This window comes from Mytilus californianus, unplaced genomic scaffold (assembly GCF_021869535.1).
Source record: "Mytilus californianus isolate M0D057914Y unplaced genomic scaffold, xbMytCali1.0.p SCAF_4, whole genome shotgun sequence".
Classification (NCBI taxonomy): domain Eukaryota; kingdom Metazoa; phylum Mollusca; class Bivalvia; order Mytilida; family Mytilidae; genus Mytilus; species Mytilus californianus.
The window spans coordinates 17,926,125-17,951,737 of record NW_026262690.1 but is presented as its reverse complement, the minus strand read 5'-3'; the positions used below and the strand labels follow the sequence as shown (position 1 = coordinate 17,951,737).

General features: G+C 30.6%; 1 protein-coding gene across 1 annotated transcript; it reads right to left on the bottom strand.

The window, feature by feature from the left end:
• Nucleotides 1-406: 406 nt before the first annotated feature.
• Nucleotides 407-23,482, bottom strand: LOC127737598 (alkaline ceramidase 3-like). Its single transcript, XM_052248431.1, has 11 exons — nt 23,149-23,482; nt 18,098-18,208; nt 16,569-16,621; nt 15,350-15,402; nt 13,478-13,559; nt 10,819-10,854; nt 10,259-10,314; nt 9,161-9,262; nt 7,291-7,395; nt 3,245-3,290; nt 407-1,842 (listed from the first exon to the last, which is right to left on the bottom strand). The coding sequence occupies exons 1-11, from the start codon at nt 23,246-23,248 to the stop codon at nt 1,786-1,788; spliced, it is 801 nt and encodes a 266-aa protein (XP_052104391.1). The 5' UTR covers nt 23,249-23,482; the 3' UTR covers nt 407-1,785.
• Nucleotides 23,483-25,613: the final 2,131 nt, after the last annotated feature.

Genomic DNA, 25,613 nt, shown 5'->3' with positions numbered 1-25,613 from the left:
CATTTTAAATTCTCGTAAATTCCGTAAATTTCCTCTGATTTTGACACGGTTTTCAACAAACGAAAGCGCCATGTTTACACTTTCATCCGGGTATTCAACAAAGAAAGATAACTCGTGTTTGCACTGTTTTGAGCGGGAAATATAAAAGAGGTATTCCAATCCCGGTAAAACGGGACTCATCGTCAGCTGTCTGAAGCGTGAATCCCGGTAAACCGGGACTCATCGGCGAAAGGTTTAATATACCTTCGATGTAGGAACACTGTTACACATCCAGGCTGATAACCCAATTTTAACCAAACCATGTGACATTATGCTGGACTGATATGGGGTTATCAGCCTGGGTTTATACGAAAGGATTTGAAATGTTTATTTTACCCTGTCATTTTGATAAATGCCATTCTTCTTCTTTTATTTTTTACATATGCATAACTGGCCTGGAATACACAAATACCAAAATATTTTCATGCATGCATACAGATGTACAAATGGATCGTAAAGTTTCTTTTTTTTATGAAAAAATTGGAAAAGGGAGGTGCACAATAAAATTCAGGACAGAGTTATTCTGTATAGTTTTTTCATTCCAATGTAAACTGTGGATTTGACGTTGACAAGACTTTTGTGACAGATAAATGTACAAATGGAATGACTGGAAGGATAAAACAATTTGACCCCCCCCCCCCCCCCCATATATGTGGAGGGAGAAATTATACTTTTACTTGAATATACATACTTATCAATAACAAATGTATTACAACTTCAGCACCTAATACACGACTATGAAAGGAAAAAAGGAGATGTTTTTAAATTGATATATTTATTTTTGACAATTGTGTGACTTATATCAGAAAGAAACATTCTCTTCTAAGGGCTGAAAATGCCGCAAGCCTAATGCCACTGACCTTGCTTAAACCACAGTTCAAGCTGTAATAATTCACATGTCATCAGTTTCTTTTCTCATTTATCCTCAAACAATTATTAAAACCACAAGAAATATGCTTCAAATTTCAAAATGTATTTGTAATATTAAGTCCAAAATTATCTGAGATTTCTGCATCCATTTGAAAAGTGAAAATCAAGATCACTTGTAATCATAAAAAGCCTGCAGATTTTTTCCACAGAGTCCAGTGTCTAAAAAACAGATAATTATTTTTTTTAGGCCCAGTGGAATTTTTCTTAAGAAGACCAACTGTGTTTGAATATCATATGAATGCATATTCTCAGTATTCACAATGCCACAAGAGTTGAATGGCTATGTTTAGATTTCTTGTTGAACCTGAATCCATGAAAATGAATACCCATTAACTAAAAACATATATATGTTGAACAACAGAATGAATACCCGTTTCAAAAATTGAGAAATGTTCTATCATTCATGATTACTTCAAAAATAAATAAATGTTCACACATAAATGCATACATCTACTTACATAAAGTACTAGTAGCATTCTTCTATAAGTATTATACTATTTTATCTTTATTGTTATAATACAACCAAGTCATGGTTAAATAACCCTTTAGCTTACGTTTTCTTATGTTATTTTCTATCAAATAAAACTGACTCTGATACTGGCAGTGAAATCTTATTATTGGTAATGTGATATTTTATATAATGTTGTTTTTACAGATTGAACAGTATACACATACAATGTAATAATATACATATTCATCCCACAGAAATCAGTTAAACATAGTGTTCAACAAACAAAAACCTCATGTCACAATCATGCTTCAATCACACCTGGAAACATCCTGTTCATATAACATCCATACTAAAGAATACCATCATCATGTCATTGCTTTACCATTAGTTATCCTTATGTATGGCCAAACTTTTTTCCAGTACTGAAATAATGAACAATTGCTAATGTTACAGTGGATTCCATCACTTTGATAATTACTGTAAATTCAGAAATTACTGCAATGTTTTTATTTATGGTCAAGGAACAGTAAATGGGCTATGTCATTTTTTGAAAGCATTCAATCAGTAATATTTCAGATAAAAGAGATAAATGCATTATTTTTTCAATTTTCAGTTATAGTTCAACAAGCCAGAGTTGTATGCAAAATTTTACCAAAATCTGTGACATAGACCATTTACTGTAACTTGACCTTAGGCCAGGGAAAAATGATTGTTGGTTTCCCCTAACATTGGAAAATTTTCAGGCCCGGCCTTGTGTAGTGTTGCTAAACTGCCTGTAGAACAAATATTTTACAACTGGTATTAAACTTAGGTGACTTTAATAACATAAAGAACTGGTGTCCATGTATTCAATCTTAATAGAATACTGGATCTTGGTGCTGAGTTGGCCATTTTGGGGGATCTAAACAACAGGGGAGCGAAACACTTAAAATCATTGTTGTCTTTCTGATCAGTCAAGCGCTTCAGCGATCTAGAAACTAAGGCGGGAAAAAATTACCTTGACATTGTTCTGCTTTTAAACAACAAAACTGAAAGGTATATGAAAAAATATTTGTTTACATTGCTGGATCGGAACAAGACACAGCGTTTTTTCCTTTCTTTTTTTCGTTCTGCGAAAAAAAATAAACGTCCCGTCGGTTTAAAATACACCAGGTCGGGTTAGGGGAAATCAACAATCATTTTTCCCTGGCCTTATGCGAAAAATGGGACATCAGGGTCGCAATAATAAAAACTTGCATTAATAATTTCAGTAGGGATTTCTCTACATAAAATTTTTGCAATCACATTAATAAGATTTCACGCATTCGTCAGAGGCCAAGGATTGGCAAAAATAAAGGCACAGAGTAATTTCAGAATTTACAGTATATTATACCTTCATTTGTTGGAGAATTCTATACACAAACAATCCTACCTTTCTATGTCAAAATTTAATTACATAAGTCAAAACAATAATCCTTTTTTTTAATACAATAAATATATCTGAAAAAAAATGATAATAAAACACAAAGCTGTTCTTAAAAAAATGGCACCATTGTTGCAATTTCACTAAATAGTCACATAGAAATCTAAACTCCAGACATAGAATTATGTCTGCTAAAGTTTAAAAAAAAAGAGTACAATATGCATACCAAAAGCAGTCAACAAGTATTAAATGTGTATGCATCTATGTCATTTGGTCTCTGGTGGATAGTTGTCTCATTGGAAATCATACCACTACTTCTTATTTCATATTGATAATTCTACACAATTATGATGATAGAACTGAAATAACAATGTAACAGGGCTATTCATGTGTCTGTAATACAAGTAATGTTTTAAACATACCTTTATTTCTGGTTTGTTTCCTAATACTAAGGATCTTAAATATGCACTGTAAAATAAAAATAAAAGTCTTAGATATTTGTTTAACTATACAATTATTTGATTTATCAAAAGAAACATATCAAAAAGTCAAATTAAACCAAGGTCTGCACAGCAAAATTCTTTTGATTTTTAGAAAATGTGTGGACCTTTATTTCTTGATATAATAACTAGATGCATGGTGTATTTGTAGAGAGGTATAAGACAACCATAGCATAAAGATGTAACTGGATAATAAATTATTTTTTCAAATTCTACTGATAAAAAATAATCTTCGTAAATCAAAATGGAAGAATAAAAACATAAAAATCTGGTACTTTAGACCTATGAAAGAGAAAACAGTACTTCATTAACATTGTTCATCATAAAAAAATCAAAAATAAAAGAAGAATGTGTCTGAGGACACAAATGCCCCTGCTCAAGCTTTGAAATTTTACAAATTAAAAAGGGGCATAACTCTAGAAAAGTAAATGACTCACAACACAAATTTGAACTCTGTCTATGTGCTGTGGTTTTTGTCATTGTGTATGAGTTTCATAAAATTTGGAGGAGAAATACTTAAGGTGTAACACCACTAATTCGGACCGGCCAGAAAGCACATACCAGAAAGTAGTACATATTTAACACAAAATAGTTCCTACACATGAGTGTAACTTTCAAAATATGTAGAATATTTAGGTATTGTTGGTATCAAATGAAAGCTGAATGACTGGTGATCATTGTAGAACAATTTTTGACTTATAATTTTGAATATTATAAAAAACTGCACCAAATTTTATAAAGAGGGTACTTTTTGCCTGTATGTCAGATCTGAAGTACCTGTTTTGGTACATCCGAAGTTCCGGGAACCAGTTCTTTCTTATATGCCATTAAAGGTATGTTGATTTTTCCAGTACAAGACACCATAAAGTGTTGCTTTGACATGCAATGATTGTCACTTTATTTGAACTTGAAACAAAAGAGCTGTGTCTGCTTGAAATTGAGGAATTTAACATAGAAAGCAATGGGGCCATGAATTAGTGGTGTACTTCCTATTACAGAGAATCATCAGAAATTCAATTTTTAGAAGTTGTACCTATTCCAATGAAAATAAGTCATATTTGATGTAAGTAAACATGTTTAATCATCTTTTTTGGACCAACAATTCTGTTTATGGGAAATTTCAGCTCTTAAATTGACATAATCAGGTATTTTAGCCTTTTATGGTCACACAACATGCATGCAGTTAAGACTTGACCCCAAATTCTTATTTTTGCATTATTTGGGATTGCAATCAATAAAACATGTATATAATGACTTCTTTATAGTAAAAAAATAGCTCTTGGTCAAATAATCCTATGATTTTTCAAGTTTTATTGGTTTTCTTATGATAGCCTTTTACAATCTAGCCAATTGGTATATACTCATATAAGAATTCCAAAATCTCACTGTACATGCAATTTTGAATAAGTTTAGCAAGTTAACCAGCTGATAAATATATAAATTGCTCTTTATAATCTATGTTGTACCACAGAAGTATGGTTTATACCAAAAATGTCCCTTTTCCAATTTGAAAAAAAAAGGGGGGACAATTTTCTCAATTATGTCTTAGGTTTGGTCTAATATATTTTTATTAAATGAACAAACTCTGGTGAAATATGACTATTGGTAAGCACATTGTTTTCCTAACAGAAATTATTAAATACAACAATGATATTGAGAATAAAATAAGTATATTGGCCATTTATAATATCCATATGCAGTTTTCTTTGAATAACCTATATGTTACTACCAGTCCAATTTGAGCTTAAAATTAGTAAAATAGTATTTGGACTTAAGCTTTATGTGTTTTTTATTGCTTGAAATAGATCATAGAATGAAATAAAGTGATGCTGAAGTCAGTATAGCAAGTTTGGTTCTGTTATAGGTGTAACACCACTAATTCGGCCCGGCCAGAAAGCACATACCAGAAAGTAGTACATATTTAACACAAAATAGTTCCTACACATGAGTGTAACTTTCAAAATATGTAGAATATTTAGGTATTGTTGGTATCAAATGAAAGCTGAATGACTGGTGATCATTGTAGAACACTTTTTGACTTATAATTTTGAATATTATAAAAAACTGCACCAAATTTTATAAAGAGGGTACTTTTTGCCTGTATGTCAGATCTGAAGTACCTGTTTTGGTACATCCGAAGTTCCGGGAACCAGTTCTTTCTTATATGCCATTAAAGGTATGTTGATTTTTCCAGTACAAGACACCATAAAGTGTTGCTTTGACATGCAATGATTGTCACTTTATTTGAACTTGAAACAAAAGAGCTGTGTCTGCTTGAAATTGAGGAATTTAACATAGAAAGCAATGGGGCCATGAATTAGTGGTGTACTTCCTTAAGTTAGATGGAGGAAACGAAAGAAATTACAATTTCCAAGTTATAAAGGGGCATAACTAGAATGGTTAGTGACTCACTGCCCAAATTTGAACTCTGTCTGCAAGTTTTGGTTCTTAGCATTGTGTATCAGTTTCATAAAATTTGCATGAGGCAAACTTAAGTAAGAGTGCGGAAACGAAAATGGGACGGATGGACAAACGGAAAGACGGATGGAATGGCGGTCAAGGGTAACACTTAATAACCCTGTTGCCTACAGGGGGGGGGGGGGGAGTTAAAAAGTAAAAAGTAAACTGAATCAAATAGACCTAAGAAAAAATGTGTCTGAAAAATAAATTGCATTTTCTGTTTTTCATATATCCAGCACGAGTCATTGCAAAAATATTTCATCAAGATGTCTCCTTGTTCACACAAATAAAATTGTTTATGGCCCACGACAAACACAGTATTGATAAAAGCTTGTCCTTTAATAATATTCACTATCATAAAATGTCTAGGGTTCTATAAAATACATTTTGGTTTCATAAATGTACAGATGCTAGTACAGACACAATATGACTATCAAATGGTTTCATTATTATTTGTTGAGTACTGATTTTGATGAATTACTATGGTATAACTGAAACAGGAATTTCAGTTTTAAAAATAAACTGTTAACACAGAGATATATCTCACCTTTTAATTATTTTGATAGTAAAATTCCAATATTGAAATTAAAATAGCAATACTTTAACATGTAAGTTATGCAAAATATTAAAAGTCAATGAACCATGACTGAAGGTACATGGCCAAATAATCTCCATGGAAATGAGATGTGCCAATGCTAATATAACTGAATACCATATATCACTGACCTACCACTATAGGTTCCCCATAAACTGACCTAATTACAAACTAATACATCTAAACTAAGCAAAAGTTTCAAAGTCAATAGACCATCACTGAGGGGGCAGAGCCAAATAATCTCTATGGAAATGAGATTTTCCGATGCTAATACAGCTGCATACCAAATATCATTGACTTACCACTAGTGGTTCCCCATATTAAAACTGATACATGTAAACTAAGCAAAAGTTTCAAAATCAATAGACCATGAGTGAGAGTGCGGGGCCAAATAATCTCCATGGAAATGTGATGTGTCACTGCTAATACAGCTGCATACCAAATATAATTGACCTACCTGGTTCCCCAGAAACTGAAAAACTAATACATTGTTGACGATGCTGCCACCGCCAACACCGACGCCGGAAACAGCATACCAATGTCACGTTTTATGACTCCGTCTAGACAAGACAACAGGTGTATAAATTTCATAAAGACTAGCTGACTATGCGGTTTGGGTTTTGCTCATTGTTGAAGGCTGTACGGTGACCTATAGTTGTTAACTTCTATGTCATTTGGTCTCCGGTAGAGAATTGTCTCATTGGCAATTATACCACATCTTCTTATTTTTATATTGAATGTGGAATTTGACAAAACAATGAAATAAAGTTTCCATGAAAAAAGAATTTTTCCTCAATCCATGAAAATTGGTACCAAGAAAAAATACAGGAATCAACAGTATTTCCCATGTATCTCTAGTGAATGTTAAGTAATATTAAGATTACAGTTTTACAGTTTTATTTAATAGGATTACCTATATAATACAGATAGATATGTTCCTGTCCCTGCTAAGAGGTGCCACCATGCATGTAATTCAAATATTGGTGCAAAAGGTCCCAATACTTCACTTCTCCATAATCTGAAATAAGATTAAATTTACTGACATAAATGTTTGATTGATTGATAGTTGTTTGCTTTGTGTCAAGTGTTTATACACTTTATTATATACTTCAAGTAGATGTTTTTTTTTCACGTGACATGATGTAATTCAGATTAGGAATTTGATAAAGCCTTTACAACCGTGACTGATATCAATGACGTGATGTCATAGAGTTTAGGGGTTTGATAAAGCTTTTGCAACCGTGAATGATATTGATATTATCACGGATGGTCGATACAGCACGATTGCCATTGATTGTATTACACATGCAGTTTACCTTTACTTACTACTTAGTATATAATAAATGACATTATATAGCTAACTAGACTCCAGTGATTAATTTATATTGTTATGATGTTATTTGGGGAGACCATTGATTGCAGTTTTGGGGAGTCAGTAATGGTAAAACTAACTATTTTTATATATAATATAAGTAATAAGAATGTGCATCAACTATTTGTATGTGTATTAATTATAATAAACATGTGTGAAAACTATTTTTATGAGTACTATTTGTAATACACATGTGTGTTAATTATTTGTATGTGACATATCATTTTTTATAGCTTGTTGTGCAATATGAGTTTTGCTAATTTTTTTGTACATAAACTTTAAGTTATTGATATGTGTTAAGTATTTGTATGTGTACTATTAGTAATAAGAATGTGTGTTAACTATTTGTACGTGATTTATAAGTAATAAGTATGTGTGATACTATTTGTATTTTAACTATTAGTAATGAGCTGTATGTTAACTATTTGTATGTGTACTATTTGCAATAGGCAATAGTGTTAACTGAGGGTGGTAAAGGGTTATTTTCGTGCAACGTTTTTCGGCTTTTTTATTTCACTTGTTTTCGTGTTTTGATGTTTTATTTCTCGTTTTCTCGTGTTTGGTTCGATGTGCGTGCTTTGTGTTTCCCCAAATTTATTTTCCGTGTTCCGTGTCGGTACTCTAAATTTCTCGTGCTTGTCCCGCGTTTGATTAAAAAGTAAACCGGGACTAATTCAAAGTCACCTTGGATATTTACAATTCTATATTATATGTATGGTATGTAATAAAGTCCATCAAATTACTATGAATAATATCAGATGCAACTAGCAGACGCTAAAAGGTGACGGCAGGGTCTTCATGTCCATTAATAATGACTGCATGATCTCCAAGAACGGCTGAGTAATAACTTCTAGTACAATTTTCCTTAATATTTACGATTTAGTTCCTCGTGTTTCGTTTTCCCCAGATTTTTATTTTCCGTGCAACGTTTTTTTATTCTTATTTCACATGTTTCCGTGTTCAGGTCCCCCCTTTACCAGCCCTCTTAACTATTTGTATGTGTACTATTAGTAATGAGTATATGTTAACTATTTGTATGTGTAATATTACTATAAGTAATAAGTGTTGTTGATGAAAATATTGCATTAAATTAACAATATGATGTAGGCATACTAGCTTCAGTTAGCTTCAGTTATTTCTGGTCATGTGACTAACACAGATTAATACCACCTAATACTCCACTGGAAGTGTGTATCAACAATTATATATTGACCAGATTCCGTTACTATAAATAATTTTACCAGTTTTCAACTTCTTATTTTTTATCTATAATTTTTCTGGCATTATTTTAATCATACAGAAAAAAAATAATCCCAAAATTTATATGAAATGTATTGGTTTACTTTTTTAAAAATGTATAATATACTACAAAGCAGCATATGAATATGATAAGTTTCGATCTGATGCATACTTAAGGCCTCCACAAAAGTTTTGATCTATCTCCCAGAGAAGAAATCCAAAAGCATATGTAACTGTGGCAACTATGAAAATGTTTCTAGCTTCTCGATACTTCCTGAAACAGAAAACATATATCACTGAGTCAAGTTGAAGCAAACACTATGTTAGTAAATTTTTCAGGAATTAAGAATTGGCGATAAAAAATAGTGTGGATTAAATTTTGCTGAATAAAAAAAATATCATAACATAAACATTCTTGTACAGTTATAAAAAGAAATATCATTACATAAACATTCTTGTACAGTTATAAAAAGAAATATCATTACATAAACATTCTTGTACAGTTATAAAAAGAAATATCATTACATAAACATTCTTGTACAGTTATAAAAAGAAATATCATTACATAAACATTCTTGTACAGTTATAAAAAGTAATATCATTACATAAACATTCTTGTACAGTTATAAAAAGAAATATCATTACATAAACATTCTTGTACAGTTATAAAAAGAAATATCATTACATAAACATTCTTGTACAGTTATAAATCCAGGTAATGTTATTTCAAAGGTTTTTCTATGCATGTAAGCTGCATTTTTATTGGTGTTTTTTTTTTTATTTACACAAAAATATATCAACCACAAAATATATGAAATTATATACCCTGAGAAAAAAATTTGCCTACAGCAATAAATCGGTACTTAAAATTAAATTAATCTTTTTTTGAATAAACAAATAAAATAAATTCACGGGATGAAGAAGTCTATGTGTTATATACTTGAACATATTTCTGAGTTGAATTTTATTTAAGAAATATATAACAACTGAATATAGATTTTCCTTCTTTAAGTGGTGTATGCCCTTATATTTTTACAGTTAGGGTTTTTTGCTTGTGAGAGAGCTGTCTACATATTTCTTTTACTGTTTGGTCTCTTGTGGAGAGTTGTCTTATTGGCAATCATACCACATCTTCTTTTTATTTGAATTGCTCTTTAGAAATTTTTTAGATTATTAGAAAACCTTAAGACAGATGTTCCATCATGTCCCTTAATTCTTGTGCTGCTGAGGATTTTAATGTTTTAACAGATTTATTTTACGTATAGCTCACCTAAAATTATTACAGCATACAACACTCATTGATACTACAACAAAACCATATGACAACTGAAATATAAAAAAAGTTCAAATAGCAGTAAGTTTTATGGATGAAAATCTTGATTTTCCTGTCACAAAATATCCTAAGCCTATTTCTGCCTATGTCACTATGTAAGTAAGTACTTGGTTTGATTGATTGATGTTTAACGCCACTTCCAACACTATTGTGCTATTTCGTGGCGGTCAGTTTTTATTGGTAGAGGAAGCCAGAGTGCAGAGAGAACCACTGACCTTCTGTAGGAAAAACTGACAATCCTAATCAATTAAGATTGGAGTCGAGTTTTGGTAGTGATACAGTATTATTCCCAAAATAAATAGATACCAAAAGTTTACTATTGCATTGGTATTCATTCATTAATTTGAAACATATTCCCTCAATGAAATTACAGTATTATGACATATAATAGAAAAGGAAGGAAATGGGGTATCCATCCATGACACAAAATCGGATATTTTTATGTCAGTTATCATCTATAAATTCATAATTTGGCAATTTCAGAATAAATACCTTACCTGAAAAAATAGCACATGCTTTGTAAGCAAATATACCTGAAAAATAAATATCAAAGTATATAAAGCTCCTATTGTTTATAATAAATTAATCCTATCAATTCTTGAATAAGGAAATAACCTTAAGTGACAAAATCACTGTAAAGAATAAAGTTATTGTTCACAAAATTGATTTTAAGTAATATATATTTATATATAAACATATTAACTGTAAGTAGCTGTGCAAAAGCAACAACATTTTTTGAAAGCTTTAGGTACATAAGATCATGTAAGATTTGGCAAACAGTTTTCTGATCCACAAATACATTGCTTGTACTTAAATTTGACAAATGTACAATTGCCAGACCATTTTAGTATTGGTAAGTATAGGAAACTATACAGGTTTGTTCTGATTTATGACTTTTCATTAATTAATTACATTCACTCATGAAACCAGGCATAAATTGATGGAAACTTAATTTGTGTCACATTTGTCATGAAAATTAAACATAAAATAATTTTGGACATTTTCATAGTAATGGACTGGTGAAAAGAAATAGCATAAATCTATGAAAAGAAGAAAATCAAAGAGTTGTTGGCTTTGGTTTCTTAGGTTGCTAAAAAGGTTTACTTTGTAGATCAGAGTTCAAATGTCTATCTGTTATCTACTATTTGTAAGTTATCAAATAACAAGAGTGCACACACTGAAATGTCTTGCCTGTTTACTGATCATGATTAAATTTTTGTTGAAAAACTTAGAAAAAAGGTAATACAACAAGAATTACATAAAATTAACAGTTTAAATGACCTATAGAAATCAATTAAAGGTTAGATGAGTCCTGTCAGACAGACATGTTTGCCTTACTTACAATCATTCTATGCACCAAATATATTAAACTATTGCTTATGGTATCTGAGAAACAGACCTAAACATGAAAACTAAACTTTTACCAATGAACCATGAAAATGAAGTCTAGGTCAGATGAACTCTGCCAGACAGACATGTATGCCAATCAATCATTCCATACACCACATATAGTAAACATATTGCTTTAAACATATATTTACGGTATTTGAGAATCGGACTTGACCATGAAAATGAGGTCAAGGTCAGACGAACCTGCAAGACAGAAATATACCATTTACATTTATTTCATACATCAAATATAGGTGACCAAATGCTAGTACCTGAGAAACAGACCTTACCATAAAAACTGAACATTGACAAATGAACCATGAAAAGAAGGTCAAGGTCAGATGAACTTTGCCAGACAGTCATGAACACCTTGCAATCACACCATGCACCAAATATAGTTATCCTATTGTTTATAGTATCTGAGAAACAGACTTACCGGTAATCATGAAAACAAAACACTGACCAATGAACCATGAAAATGAGGTAATGTTCAGATGACACTGCTAGACAGACTTGCACAGCTTATAATCATTCCAAACACCAAACATAGTTGACCTGTTGACTATAGAATCTGAGAAATGGACTAAAACACACAAACTTAACATTGACTAATTAACCATGATATTGAGGTCAAGGTCAGATGAAACCTGTCAGACAGACATGAACACCTTACAATCATTCCTTACACCAAATACAGTTGACTTCACTTACTGCTTATAGTAACTGAGATACAAACTTTACCACAAAAACTTAACCGTGTTCACTAATCCATAAAATGGGATCGAGGTCAGGTGAACCCTGTTTGACATGTAGACCTTGCATGGATCCAATATATCAAATATATTTATTCTATCACTCATAATTGAGAAATTCACAAGACAAAAAAACTATACGTATTTTTAAGCAGTCCCTGAACAATAAAAATGAGGTCAAGGACAATGAACATACAACAGACTGAAATGTCATAACATAATGCATCTGTATATGAGGTATGAAGCATCCAGGTTTCTACTCATAAAATACAAATCTTTTTACGAATAGTCATGTCCTCGTTGCCTCAACTGGATTGTAATCCCTGTCTCACATTCTGCGACTTTAGTTGAAGGCATGACAAAATAGGACAACACTAATAATAAATAAAGGCTAAATATTACATGCATCTCACTTGTCAGCTAAATTTTAGAACCACAAATTTCCCATTATGGAGAAAAAAACTAAAATTTGTATAAATGGTTAGGCAAGTGTCTCTGTATGAAAAAAGAATAGGTCCAGCCTAACTATAGGTACATAGCAGTCAGGTTAATCAGCCCATTCAGTAAAACCTCCCTCAAAATACCCTTTGTTTATTTCATTATTATTCGTAGCATAAAATGACATTTGCTATAGTTTGATCCCTTCCCCTCTTTTCAGTCTACTCCTACAACACTGATAGTATATATTGTGTCAGCACAAAGTAAAAAGTAAATCTAACAAAATGTTAAAGTTAATCAACATTGCAAATGACACAGCAAAAGAAGCATTATTCATGTTAATAAGAAGGCAATTGTGTTTACACAAATAAGACAACAAGGAGTCACTTGATACGGTAAATTCCTTTTTACTGAGGATCTAATATTTATCACTGTGAAAATATGAAAAGATATAAAAAAAAAGCTGTGATGTGGTCTAATAATAACTAAACAACAAAGCAGATAATTTTTGAGAAAAAAACCGAGTGTGGTGTTTGAACAGTATCTTAAATAAGAAATTTACTGGTATGATACTTACTATAGTGACAAATAAACAATACATTGTTAAAATTATCTTCAAGGGTATATTTTCATGGTTGCGAGGTTTCTCTACTTCTAAACTGAAAGAAGCAATATGGATTATAAGCAAGCATTTAAATCATGAACAAAATAAAGACTCCAAGAAGCTTGTATTGCTCCCCTGACATCTATACATTATACTGACTTATGTTTTCTTATGTGAATTCAAAAAGAGCAAGTACCGACGCAAAAGAAAGGAACTCAAAATGCAAAAAAAACCAGAGAAAAAAGTTTTAAATAAGAATTAAAAAGGCTTTAAAACAAAAATTTAGCCATGAAAGTTGTGTTTCAACTATAGAAGTTTTTAACTTATGAAACCACTTTCAGGAACCTGTAACTTGCTTTACCTTAAATTAGATCAAAAGCAAGTCTATTATGTCTGATATCACTCCTCAAACAATAAAATACAAATGATCAGCTCCTACATAGGAAGGATAATTTCAGCTGAGTTGAATATTAATTGGACCAGTGGGTTTTTCGAAGATAACTTTTGGATGCTCAAGTGATGGCAATAGTAAACTAAGTTTTTTGTCCAGGAGGGCTAAAAATGTGTTGCCTGGTCACACTTATATACTTTTGGAATCATGTATTTAGTAAAATTAAAAAGGCAGGACTGACTTCTGTGTGCCAAAAAAGGTGACATGTGCTAAAATCACAGTATTATTTGTTAGATCAGTCTGATATCAAAAAACATCCTTATACAATTTCATTCTTTCAAAACTTACTTTGTCAATATCTTTTCAGAGCAAATTTGATTCTACAATAGACATCATTTCATATGAACTTGTTGTCTTCTGTCATATCTGAATGTTTTTTGTTGTGTACAGTGGGCGTTGATTTAAGCTCTTTGATACTGATAGTCTCTGATGATTTTATTCACAACTTTTATAGAATCAGGACAATGAAGAGTTTTATGTATTTTATAGACATTGGCCTATTGTGAAGATGGTCTGTTGCCCTCTAGATGTCTTTTGGTAATTTATGTTGTTTGGTTGCTGTCATTAACTAAATCTCACATCTCCCTTTATTCATAGTAAATATGTTTATATGCCACACTCCAAACATCAATAAAAATACCAATTGTATATTGAAATATTGAAGGTTGTATGCTCAGCTATAGCTGTTTACATCCTTGTCCTTTTGATAGATAGTTCTTTCATGGTAGTTGTACTACAGCTTTTTGTAAATTGTACTACAATACTACAGCTTTCAAAAATAATTTTGTGTAAACTTGCATTTATGCGTGTTTAAATAAAATGGCAAATGAATCAATAATATGAATGTATTCATTAATTTTCTGGCCCATTAATATTCAATAAGGTTTTAAGAAGGAAATCATATAAGATAAAAACTGTTAAGGAGTTGATAACACATGATAAGTACCATCTGTTAAAAAATCCTGTCAAACCATTAAGTTCCCAAGTCCTAAAACTGGATCAAGATTTCACAGAATATTACATAATATGATGTGAACAAATTCTGTCTACAATTAAGTTGTCTACCTATTACTACCTGGTAATAGAAGTTGATAACACTCACATATATTATATATATTACCACTTTATATATTAGTTAAACAACTTGCCATTGGACTCTCTCTTTAATAGTTTTAATGTAAACAATGCTATTAGACTCTCTATTAGACTTTAATGTTTTAAAGGTTTATAGTGTAATATCTGTAGTGTATGACAAGTTGTGTGCTTAACCAAACACCTTATCCACACTTACAATAAATACATATGTAAAGCTAGTTTTTCAATCTGCAATTTTTCAACAAAAAATATTCAAACATTTACTTTTAATATTGATAATGTTTATAAATAATACCTACTGTGAATAAATCAGAAATGCTGATCCATAAATCATTGGTAGTTCATCCAATAGCTTAAAAATTAAATACAACGTATGAACATGCAATATATATATTTATAGTTCTATACCAATCCCCATTAACATTAATCATAAATATATTATTTTCATAGTTAATATTTTTCTTTGGCAAACACATTTTCTCCTGAAAAAGAAACTGCACTAGTATAAATGATCAACATACAAATATTAAAAAAAAAAGAAATCATAAAAGGTAAAATAACTAAATATAACATATAAACACAATTAAAATCATTATACAATAATTCAAAACGATAGAAAATGGACTTAAAAAAAGTGTGTAATAAAATATTGTCTTTTCAGCTGAATATAAATATAAGTCTTTCAATGATTTCAAGTTCTCAATTTTTTATATTAAACCGAGTAAAATGCAGTCAACATCAATGACACAGAAATCTCTCAACTTGAGTAAAAAATTCATCCTTGAATGTGTTCTCATGTTAGGTTGGTGTCTCCTTAACCTATATATTTTATTGCATGCAGGATCAACTGAAATGACATTATTTGGACCACTGTTGACACAAGTCAGGAAAGCATTTCAGAATTGTTACCAATCCTGGTTGAACCTTATACTTTTGATGTCAATCTTGATCAAACTGTAGTTTAACCTAAGCTATTAAATTAAAACTGTCATTTTATTTGTCTTAGCAACTGACATTTTACTGTCAAGTCAGACTTCATAAAGACAATAGTCATGCTAGAAATGACAGCTTGAATTTGTGAGACATTCAAAAAGTACAGCTGGTCTTTATTACCTGGACTCCTGCTAAATCAAATTTTTGGATTAGGATTCTGCCTAATTTATCCAACTGGTTTATCCATTTTAAGCAACAAAGAAATGTCAAGTTGAATATACTGCTCTTATTATTGTTCCTGTCCAGCTGGAATGTGTGTAATTAATTTTGTATAGCTATCAAAACAAGTTGAACACATTGTTATGCTTAGCATACATTTGTATGACCACTCTTCATTCAAATATCAGAAAGCAAAAAGTAAGAGTCTGACAGATCTGAAGAGCACTCACATGTTACAAATATGAAGTCATTCTGTTCAGTAATACCTGAGAAAAGTGTAATGGAAATATTTTTCGGATGAACAGACAAAGGTGATCTGAGAGAAGGGGTATAATATGAAGAGTAAAAATAGGATTTCATTCTTACCTGCATACTATACAGTAGTGTCATATGGAAGCACCAGGATCCAAGACCAACGGCTGAAACAAACATTTGAAATGTCATATAAATTAAGTAAATACTTTTATCTCAAACATGCACCTGTATACATAGTTTGAGATAGCTCCTTCATGTATGTATTACTGCAGCCTTTTTTAGGACTTGCTGGTGCTTTGAGACATCCCCAACCACCTAAAGGCTGTTAGACATCAGAAAAATCTGGTACTATTGAATACATTATTATTTGTTAGCTGCATGCCTCAAAAGAGAACTGTGCTTTACATAGCAATGTGTTGGGGACAGGAATCTGTAAACACAATTACATCCTGAACAGCTGCTCCTTATATTCTAGATGTCTATAATCAGTTTGAGTGCCTATTGTCTTTTCCAGAAACATTTCTCAAATCATGAACTTTACTCTAAATCTATAATTTGAAGCAGGTTATTTCCCTTGTTGGGCAGTAGACTTGCTTAATGACAATAAAGCTCAATAAAGAGGCAACAATTTGTGTGAGTGATTAAAAGAGATCTGGTGTAAATAAATAAAGACATTATAAAACAGTCATTAGAACTGAGGACAGAAGTCTTATAATATTTTTTCCATGTGATAATTTCTTTGCTATATTATGTTCGTTTTTGTTTTTTGTCATAAACTAATTATGTTTATATGACAATAAAGATATTATTATATTTTATTGATGGTCTTTTTCCTTCCAAAAATACTTGTAATCAAGCTAGATTTATATGAAGATGGAAATGTTTGTAAATAAAGAAGAACATTTTTTTCTATCTACTTAATTCTCATCATTACTTTGCCCTACATAAAGAAAAACTGACAATACCATGGAATAAGCAAGAATTTATAATTTTAGTATGATGTAAAGAGGCTTAATATTGGACTTTAATCTGACAACACTTTCCATCTATATATAAACCAACAGAATAATTCATAAAGAAAATTTTATAATTCAATAAAATAAAATTATTTTACATTAATGTTAAATGACAATTTTCCAAACTGAATACATACTACATAAATCATTTGCATATAAATCATGTAAACTGGATATAACATGTCAAACTGTCCTACAATTAGCATGTCATTCATCTCAATGTTGTACACATGATACAAGAACAAAAACTGAAAATCTTACTGCAAAAATATCATATCTTTATTTTTTTTTATTAAATGTAGTTGACAACAAAATTTTTGTTGTCAACTACATTTAAAAAAAAATGCATCTCTAACTTTTTCTCCATATATATAGATATATTTGCCGTCGAAGGATATAAAAAATTGTTGTAAGTTCATCTCTCTCGAGTTGACTTAAAAAACCAAATCTGTGTGTTCAAATGATTTTGAGGGCAGAAGTTACTATCACATTGTTTGGTTAAACTGTAAGTCCTTTTTATCTTTTATTAGTTTCATTACACAAAGCTGTAGACTGTATAATATTTCCCATTAGAATATATACATATAAATACATGTATAGTGACTGAAATTTGAGAACACATACTTAATACTGATCCATTGCACCATTTGTATCTATCATCCATGTGATCAATAAAGGCAAAATACAGAGCAGCCAGTGATGGTATGATGAATATGAAATTGCTAATGGTGTTCCCTGAAAATATAAAATGTCTAAATCAAATTTTTGCCAATTTATACTTTACTGCTTATGATTGATTTTATGTGGAAAGGTCAAGGTCAGATAATATATGCCAGACAGACATTTACACATTACAATCATTCCTTGATCAAACATAGTTAACATATTTCTAATAGTATTTAAGAAACAGACTTAACAAGGAAAATTTAACATGGACCATTGAACCATGAAAATGAGATCAAGGTCAGATGATACATGCCAGACAGACATGTACACCTTACAATCCTTCTGTGCACCAAGTATAGTTAACTTATTGTTTAAAGTATCTAAGAAAAAGATTAAAAAAATATGATCATGATCATGGATCATATGATGTTTAAGATTACAAATCATATAACGGATTAGAATTCAAAATTATAAAAGATACAAAAAACTTAAAAGTCTACTAAGTAAAAATTAATACTTATTTGCAAACTTGCTGATAACATTATTAACTTCAGATGAGATGTAATTTTTACTAACAATCATTTAGATTTTTCTTGTAATTATTTAATACCTTGCAATTTTATTACACCTGTGTCATCTGTGCCCTTTATCACAAGAGATGAAATTAGCAGAGACCAGAATGTCAATCATGTCAGGCCATGGAAGTATTTTATTGACATATAGTACTTACATAGCCAGACATACAAAAAATGCATTCCCGGTGTGTACTGTACCATGTCCCTTTTTTGTTTCAGAAAAAAGTAATAAAAAAGACTTTTTGTTTCTTGGTAAAAATGGATTTGATATATATATATAATGTTCAGAAATTTCTCAATATTTCTATCAATTTTATACATAATCATATCCAGTAATTATGTGGAAGTTTTTACTGGCATTCACGGTGAAAGAACCCCCCCCCCCCAAAAAAAAAAAAAGAATTTTAGAAAGAGAAAGAAGAATATTATAAAGACCCTCAGTAAGACAGGAAAGAGTGATCTAAAACTTCCAGCATGAGGAGGAGACCCTCAGTAAGACAGGAAAGTGTCATCTAAAACTTCCAGCATGAGGAGGAGACCCTCAGTAAGACAGGAAAGTGTCATCTAAAACTTCCAGCATGAGGAGGAGACCCTCAGTAAGACAGGAAAGTGTCATCTTAAACTTCCAGCATGAGGAGGAGAATGTATGTGAAATAAAGAACCACGATGAGAGGAATGAAATGTAGTATCACCAGAGACATATAATACAATATGTCTCTGGTATCACCAATATATTCTAAATGTCAGAGTGTAAATATATATATGAAATGTAGTATCACCAATATATTCTAAATGTCAGAGTGTAAATATATATATGAAATGTTTTATATTATGCTTCAGTGAACTTCAGGTTAAATATTTAACTTAATACAGCTGAGGAAATAATTGACTTGATAAATAATTAAGATAAACTTCACAGTGTGTGATTGGTTTACTTTATTATGTAATTCCCTGAGGGTAAAACTGTCAACATAGAATTCAGGATCTGGGAAGTTATAAGATAAAAAGAGGATTTATTACAGTTAAGGTTACTTTGATTATGTCACTAATACAGATAAATTAGTATACAGGTTATCATGGAAAGATAAGATAATTAAATATATATATATTGAAAAAAATGCTTTATAGATGTGTTTGGTCCATATAATTAATAAATTAGATCTTAGTACATGTATATATGTATATATATAATTGTTGGTCATGTAGTTAAAGGACAGTTATTGTTATATACTTTCTTCATGAACTTGTGTTATTGTTTCTGCTGAATATTGAATCGTGAATATATTCAGCTATTCAACAGAAATCTGATAACTAATTTGGTGTTGTATCTTGGATGGGGGTGTCTTCAGTAGTTTCCTTGCAATAACATATGAACCTTTCAACTAATGCTTTTCAAATTCTAATATGTTGTTACATAATGGAGGTCAAGTTCCAAATTAATGATTTTCAATTTTTCTGTTCAGGAATTTTGTTCTCTGATAACTTAGAAAATGGCAATGTACACTGTTTTTTGTGCAATAGATTGTGACGCATGAACTGTCTGAATAGGGCTTTTCACATTTCAACATGTTGTTACTCAATACTGATGACAAAAGGGATGTAAAGCTTGACTCACTTCTGCCATTCAGGTGTTATTGTCCTTGATTGATTGGAAAATTGCAATTTACATTGCTTTAATAAAAGGAACCTGACTTTTAAGTCATCTCAAGTCGTGACTGAAGTTGTGTGGAAAAATTTGTGGAACCTTGTCATTACTTTAGAACTGTTCAACCAATCAAAGACAATTTATTGCATGGAAACTACATAAAGTGCATTTTCTTAATTAATCAAGGACTCCTGATTTCCAATAGTGAAAACTGTCCATATTGAACTTGATCTCCATTTTGTCATGAGTAACAACATATTAAAATTTGATAAGAATTGGTTGAATAATTCTTAACTAATTGCGCGGAAAGGACATAAAAAACATTTTCCAATAAATCAAGAATCATAACTCCTAAACAACAAAAGAGAAAACCATAAATATGAAATTTAACCTCCATTTTGACAATTTGTCTTCAATACCAACATCTTAAAATTTGAAAAGCCTTGGTTGAATGGTTCTTATATGTTATTGCACTCCTGTCAAAACATCAGTCATTAATGTTCATTTGTACAATGCCAAAGCAATAACTGGATTTCTGTTGGAAACCTGTTTAAAATTAAGCTCAAATAAAGGTGGTTAAGACTACATCATCAATAATGTTAAACTAAATACTAAATGGATCACTGATTCAATTAACTTTAACTGTTACTTTGCAATTTATAAAAGAGGTGTCTACAATGATAAGAATAATTATTGATTTGTCAGCTTACTCAATTACTTAATGTTGCCATTGATTCAAGAATAAAAAGATGCCTCATCAATTAAATCAAATTAGTTACTCATTTGTATATGCAATTTTTGTTCCTACTTTGCTCAGCTTTCATGATTTAATTTTTAAGCTTGCTGACGGACCATTTTTCTATTTGCAATTCAGCAAGATTTTGTTGGGCATTATACTGCACTCATAGGGTTCAGTTTTTTAAAATTATTATTCTTGGTCAAATTCACATAAAAAACAGAACAGATCAACACATTTTCTTAGTAATTTGTGGATTTACATATCTTTGAATTTTTCTTCTATATCAAGGATTTTGCACAACTCAAAATAGCCCCCTTTTGTTGACTCCTTAACAAATTCTGCATTTATTCCCTCGTCCATCAGAGAATGGAACAAACTTGATAATTCTATCTGTACACTTGATACGCTATCTAAGTTCAAACGCTCTTTGTTGAATAATACATACGAAGCAAAGACTGTACCTAAGCATTTCATGTATGGTCAGTGGAAATTGAGTGTAATTTTAACACAGCTGTGATGTTCAGCCTCATTTCTGTGAAATCTTTAAAGAAGTCTTTAAATATATTAAAAAATCAAAAAGATTCCTTGTAGCATAATCAAATAAGATATGAATAAACAAAAACACCGTGCCCACAGAATTTCATTTATTTATTTTTTTTTATATTTGTATTATTTCCTATTTTTTCTTATTTTTCTTTTATTTATATTTTTTCTTTTTCTCAATTCTCTATCTTTTTCCTTGTAAATTGTGTTAGGCCGCAATATTTTTCTTCTTCTCAGACTGTGCAAATGCCTCATTTTACTATTACCTTTAATATATATCTACTGAACTGTGCATGCTCTGTATAATAGTATTGTAATATTATGTAAAGGAGAAGACTTCATAAGTTGGTTAAATTTTTGTACGATCCTTTTTGTATCTTTGAGCAAATAAAATTGTTATTAACAAAACAAACCCAACAAATATACCAGATGTGAGTTTTGGTTTGTATAGTTCATTAGAAAATATCTCTTTTGTGAAAATAAAGTAAGAAACTACAGTAGTGTCCGGTAATTCTGCCTGTCCAGTAAACCAACCCACTCCCATTCACTTCTGTAATTGTCACTTCTGTGAATATTTCGTCTGCTATTTATTCATAGGAACTGTATTTATCATCACTGCATGTCAAATTTTAAAGAAATATCCTTTGTTACGAAAATATCCAGTGATATATATAATACAGTTGATAAATCTAACGATAATCATATTTTTGCTTACAAAACTCATTTCTGACTTGAAATTTATTTTCTTTTGGATTATTTGGAATCTCTTTATAAGTGGTCTATTAATAGATCACCTTTATCTTTCATAAATTTGTGATAAACTGTCTCTCCATACATATTTACTGCGCACGGGCGAATTTACCGGACAAACACATTTCCGATAAAAGCATGGATGACCCAATTGTTTTGTTGATTTTAAAATTTATTTCAGATACTTTTGGGGAAATGAGATAAACTGCTCAAAATTGATTTGTCAGTTAATCTATTTATATTAAATTTGATACAATTTGTATATAATTAAGCAGAAATACATACGATCAAAGCCTTATATGGGCGGATTTACTGGACTGCATCGTACATGATTGCCATTTATAATTTTATTTTCCTGTCCTTTTTGTTTTTAAGCTTGACAAGGCAATCAAATTTATTTTAGTATCAAAATACCATATTTCTTATAGCCCATATGTGATAAGAATTTACCCTCTTTTTCATCTTCAAAGACTCACTACAGTATATTCATACAGCTTACATGCCTTATCGCTATTTGGAAATCTGTCCCGGCTGACCCTAGTATCTGTCCCGCTTGAACTATTGACCTCATACAACAATCACTCGTCAAAATTTTACGTGAACCTTTGTGATGTCCAGTAAAGTTGGACAAATAGCGATAAGGTGTATTTTCAATAGACATGCTCTATGGTAGGGTTGTTGTCTCTTTGACACATTCCCCATTTCCATTCTCAATTTTATGTTAAATACATTGACCCAAAATATTAATTAAACTTACAAAATTCTGCAATATATGTTGTAACGCTATAGTTTTCTTCACACCAGTCTATTGTGGAAGTTGGAATGCCCCAAAATCCACTGGCGATTCGTGGAGCCATCACGTCGAATTCCTATGCCTACCTTAGTACCTATGAGGTTTGCCTTGATTTTTCTTTCTCTTTTCAAGACCTATTTCAGGGCATTTGCATGTGTCTTACTGTAAATAAAACATGTATTCAGCACTGTTTCCTATACTTGTCATACTATATAAAATTTCGTCCTGGTAAATGACCATTTGACTGCGTAATTTCTGGTAAATTGCTTTGATTTGTTTTGGTAGCAGACAACATTAAAAACAGGAAGTTCGTTCTGTGTATTAAGCGCCTGTTTGGCGACGGACAAATATACGGAAAATTAGAGTGAAAGAAAAAAAATCAATCAATTAGAATATACATTGTACATGTTCGTGATGGGTGTTTAGAAAAATATATTAGTTTCATGAAGAAATGTAAAAATATCTGTATATATATTTTTTGGGGTGATTTATTATGTTAAAGTTAGTTCTACAGAACACTTGTAGTATTCAGTTAGTTCTACAGAACACTTGTAATATTCATTTTAACAAATGAAAAGAGTTATTTCCCTTAGACTGCTGTATTGTTAGCAGTCATGAATTAAAAAAAAAAAAAAAAAAAAAAATATTTGGAACTATTATTGCAGTTTAAATCTATCATGTTTATAGAAACATTAACCAAACTGTCTAAATATAATTGAAGGTTTTCAGGCTAACAAGAATGTTTAATATATATCTGGCACTAGTCAAAATTAAAAATGAACAGAGTTCATAAAAAATTGTCAATTTCCTCATGGAATGTACATGGCCTTGGAGATAAGATGAAAGACCCAATGTTTCTGGATTTTTTAAATAAAGATATAAATATACTATTAGAAACCTGGAAGGGGGGATCAGAAGATTTTAAAATTGAAGGCTATAACATTATCTCTAAAATACGAAAGAAAACAAAAAAAGCCAAAAGACATAGTGGAGGCATTATAGTCACAATCAAAAAACAATTTTACAAGGGGATTTCTTATCTTAAAGATGCTACGTCATCCCAGAATAGATTATGGTTAAAGCTTGATAAGTATTTCTTTGGACTTAATCAAGATATATATCTTTGTGCTGTTTATATTCCCCCTTTTTCATCAGCACATTATGATAGTGACTTAGAAAATCTTGAAAATGAAATTAGTTCATTTTCTATTGAAGGACAAATTATTTTAATTGGGGATTTTAATTCTAGAACTGCAATGAAAGCAGATTACATAGAAAATGACTCAGATGAAATAAATAATTTTGATGGTATTGACCTTCTTCCAGAGAGCTATATAACTGATATTGAAATCAGAAGAGTAAACCACGATAACACTTTGAATACATTGGGGAATAAATTACTTGAATTATGTTCATCCTCAAGGCTACGTATACTCAATGGCCGTTTTTTGGGAGATTCCCTAGGATATTTTACTTATATGTGTAATACTGGGTTCAGTACAGTTGATTATGCCATTGCAAGTGAGAGTCTCCTGCCTGAGGTAAAATACTTTAAAACAAATGACTTTACATATTTATCAGATCATGTTCAAATAAACTTATATATGAATTGTTCTATTATATCAGATACATGTATGAAGAAATGTCTAGATGAAAAGAGATGGCATTTGATTAAATCATACAAATGGACAGAATTGTCATTTTCAAAATTAATTGATGTTCTATCAACAGAAAATGTTAGAAAGGAAATTTTAGATTTAGAGATGCAACATTTTGATAGCAATAAACTAGGCGTTGATGGTGCAACTGAAAAACTTACAAAAATTTTACAAAATATTGCAGAAAATACATGTAAAGGCATATCTAAACCAACTAAAAAGAAAAAGAAAAAAATTAAACAAGTATGGTCAGATAATACAGTATATGAAACAAAAAGACAAATAAACTATATAGGAAATAAAATCAAGAATAACTTAAATGACAAAAGTTTAAAACCTAAATATTTTGAATTATGTAAAAAACTAAAAAAAATGATTAAACAGAAAAAATTTGAATATCACCAAAAACTTTATAAATCACTTTCAGATAACTTTAAAAATAATCCAAAAGAATATTGGAATGTTCTAAAGGCAATAAAAAAGAAACCAAATATTGAAGAAGATATTCCTGAAATTTTAATGAATGAAAATAAAATCATAAAACATTTTCAGGATCAGGGTACACCAACATCATATGATAAACCCTTTGTAAATAAATTGGAACGTGAATTAAACATTCTAGAGGATAATATTGAATTGAATATGGAAACTGATGCACCAATTACATTTGCTGAGGTAAAACTGGTCATTTCAAACCTTAAAGTAAACAAATCAGCAGGTCCAGATAGAATTGTGAATGAAATACTCAAACATTCACAACCTGTGATAATT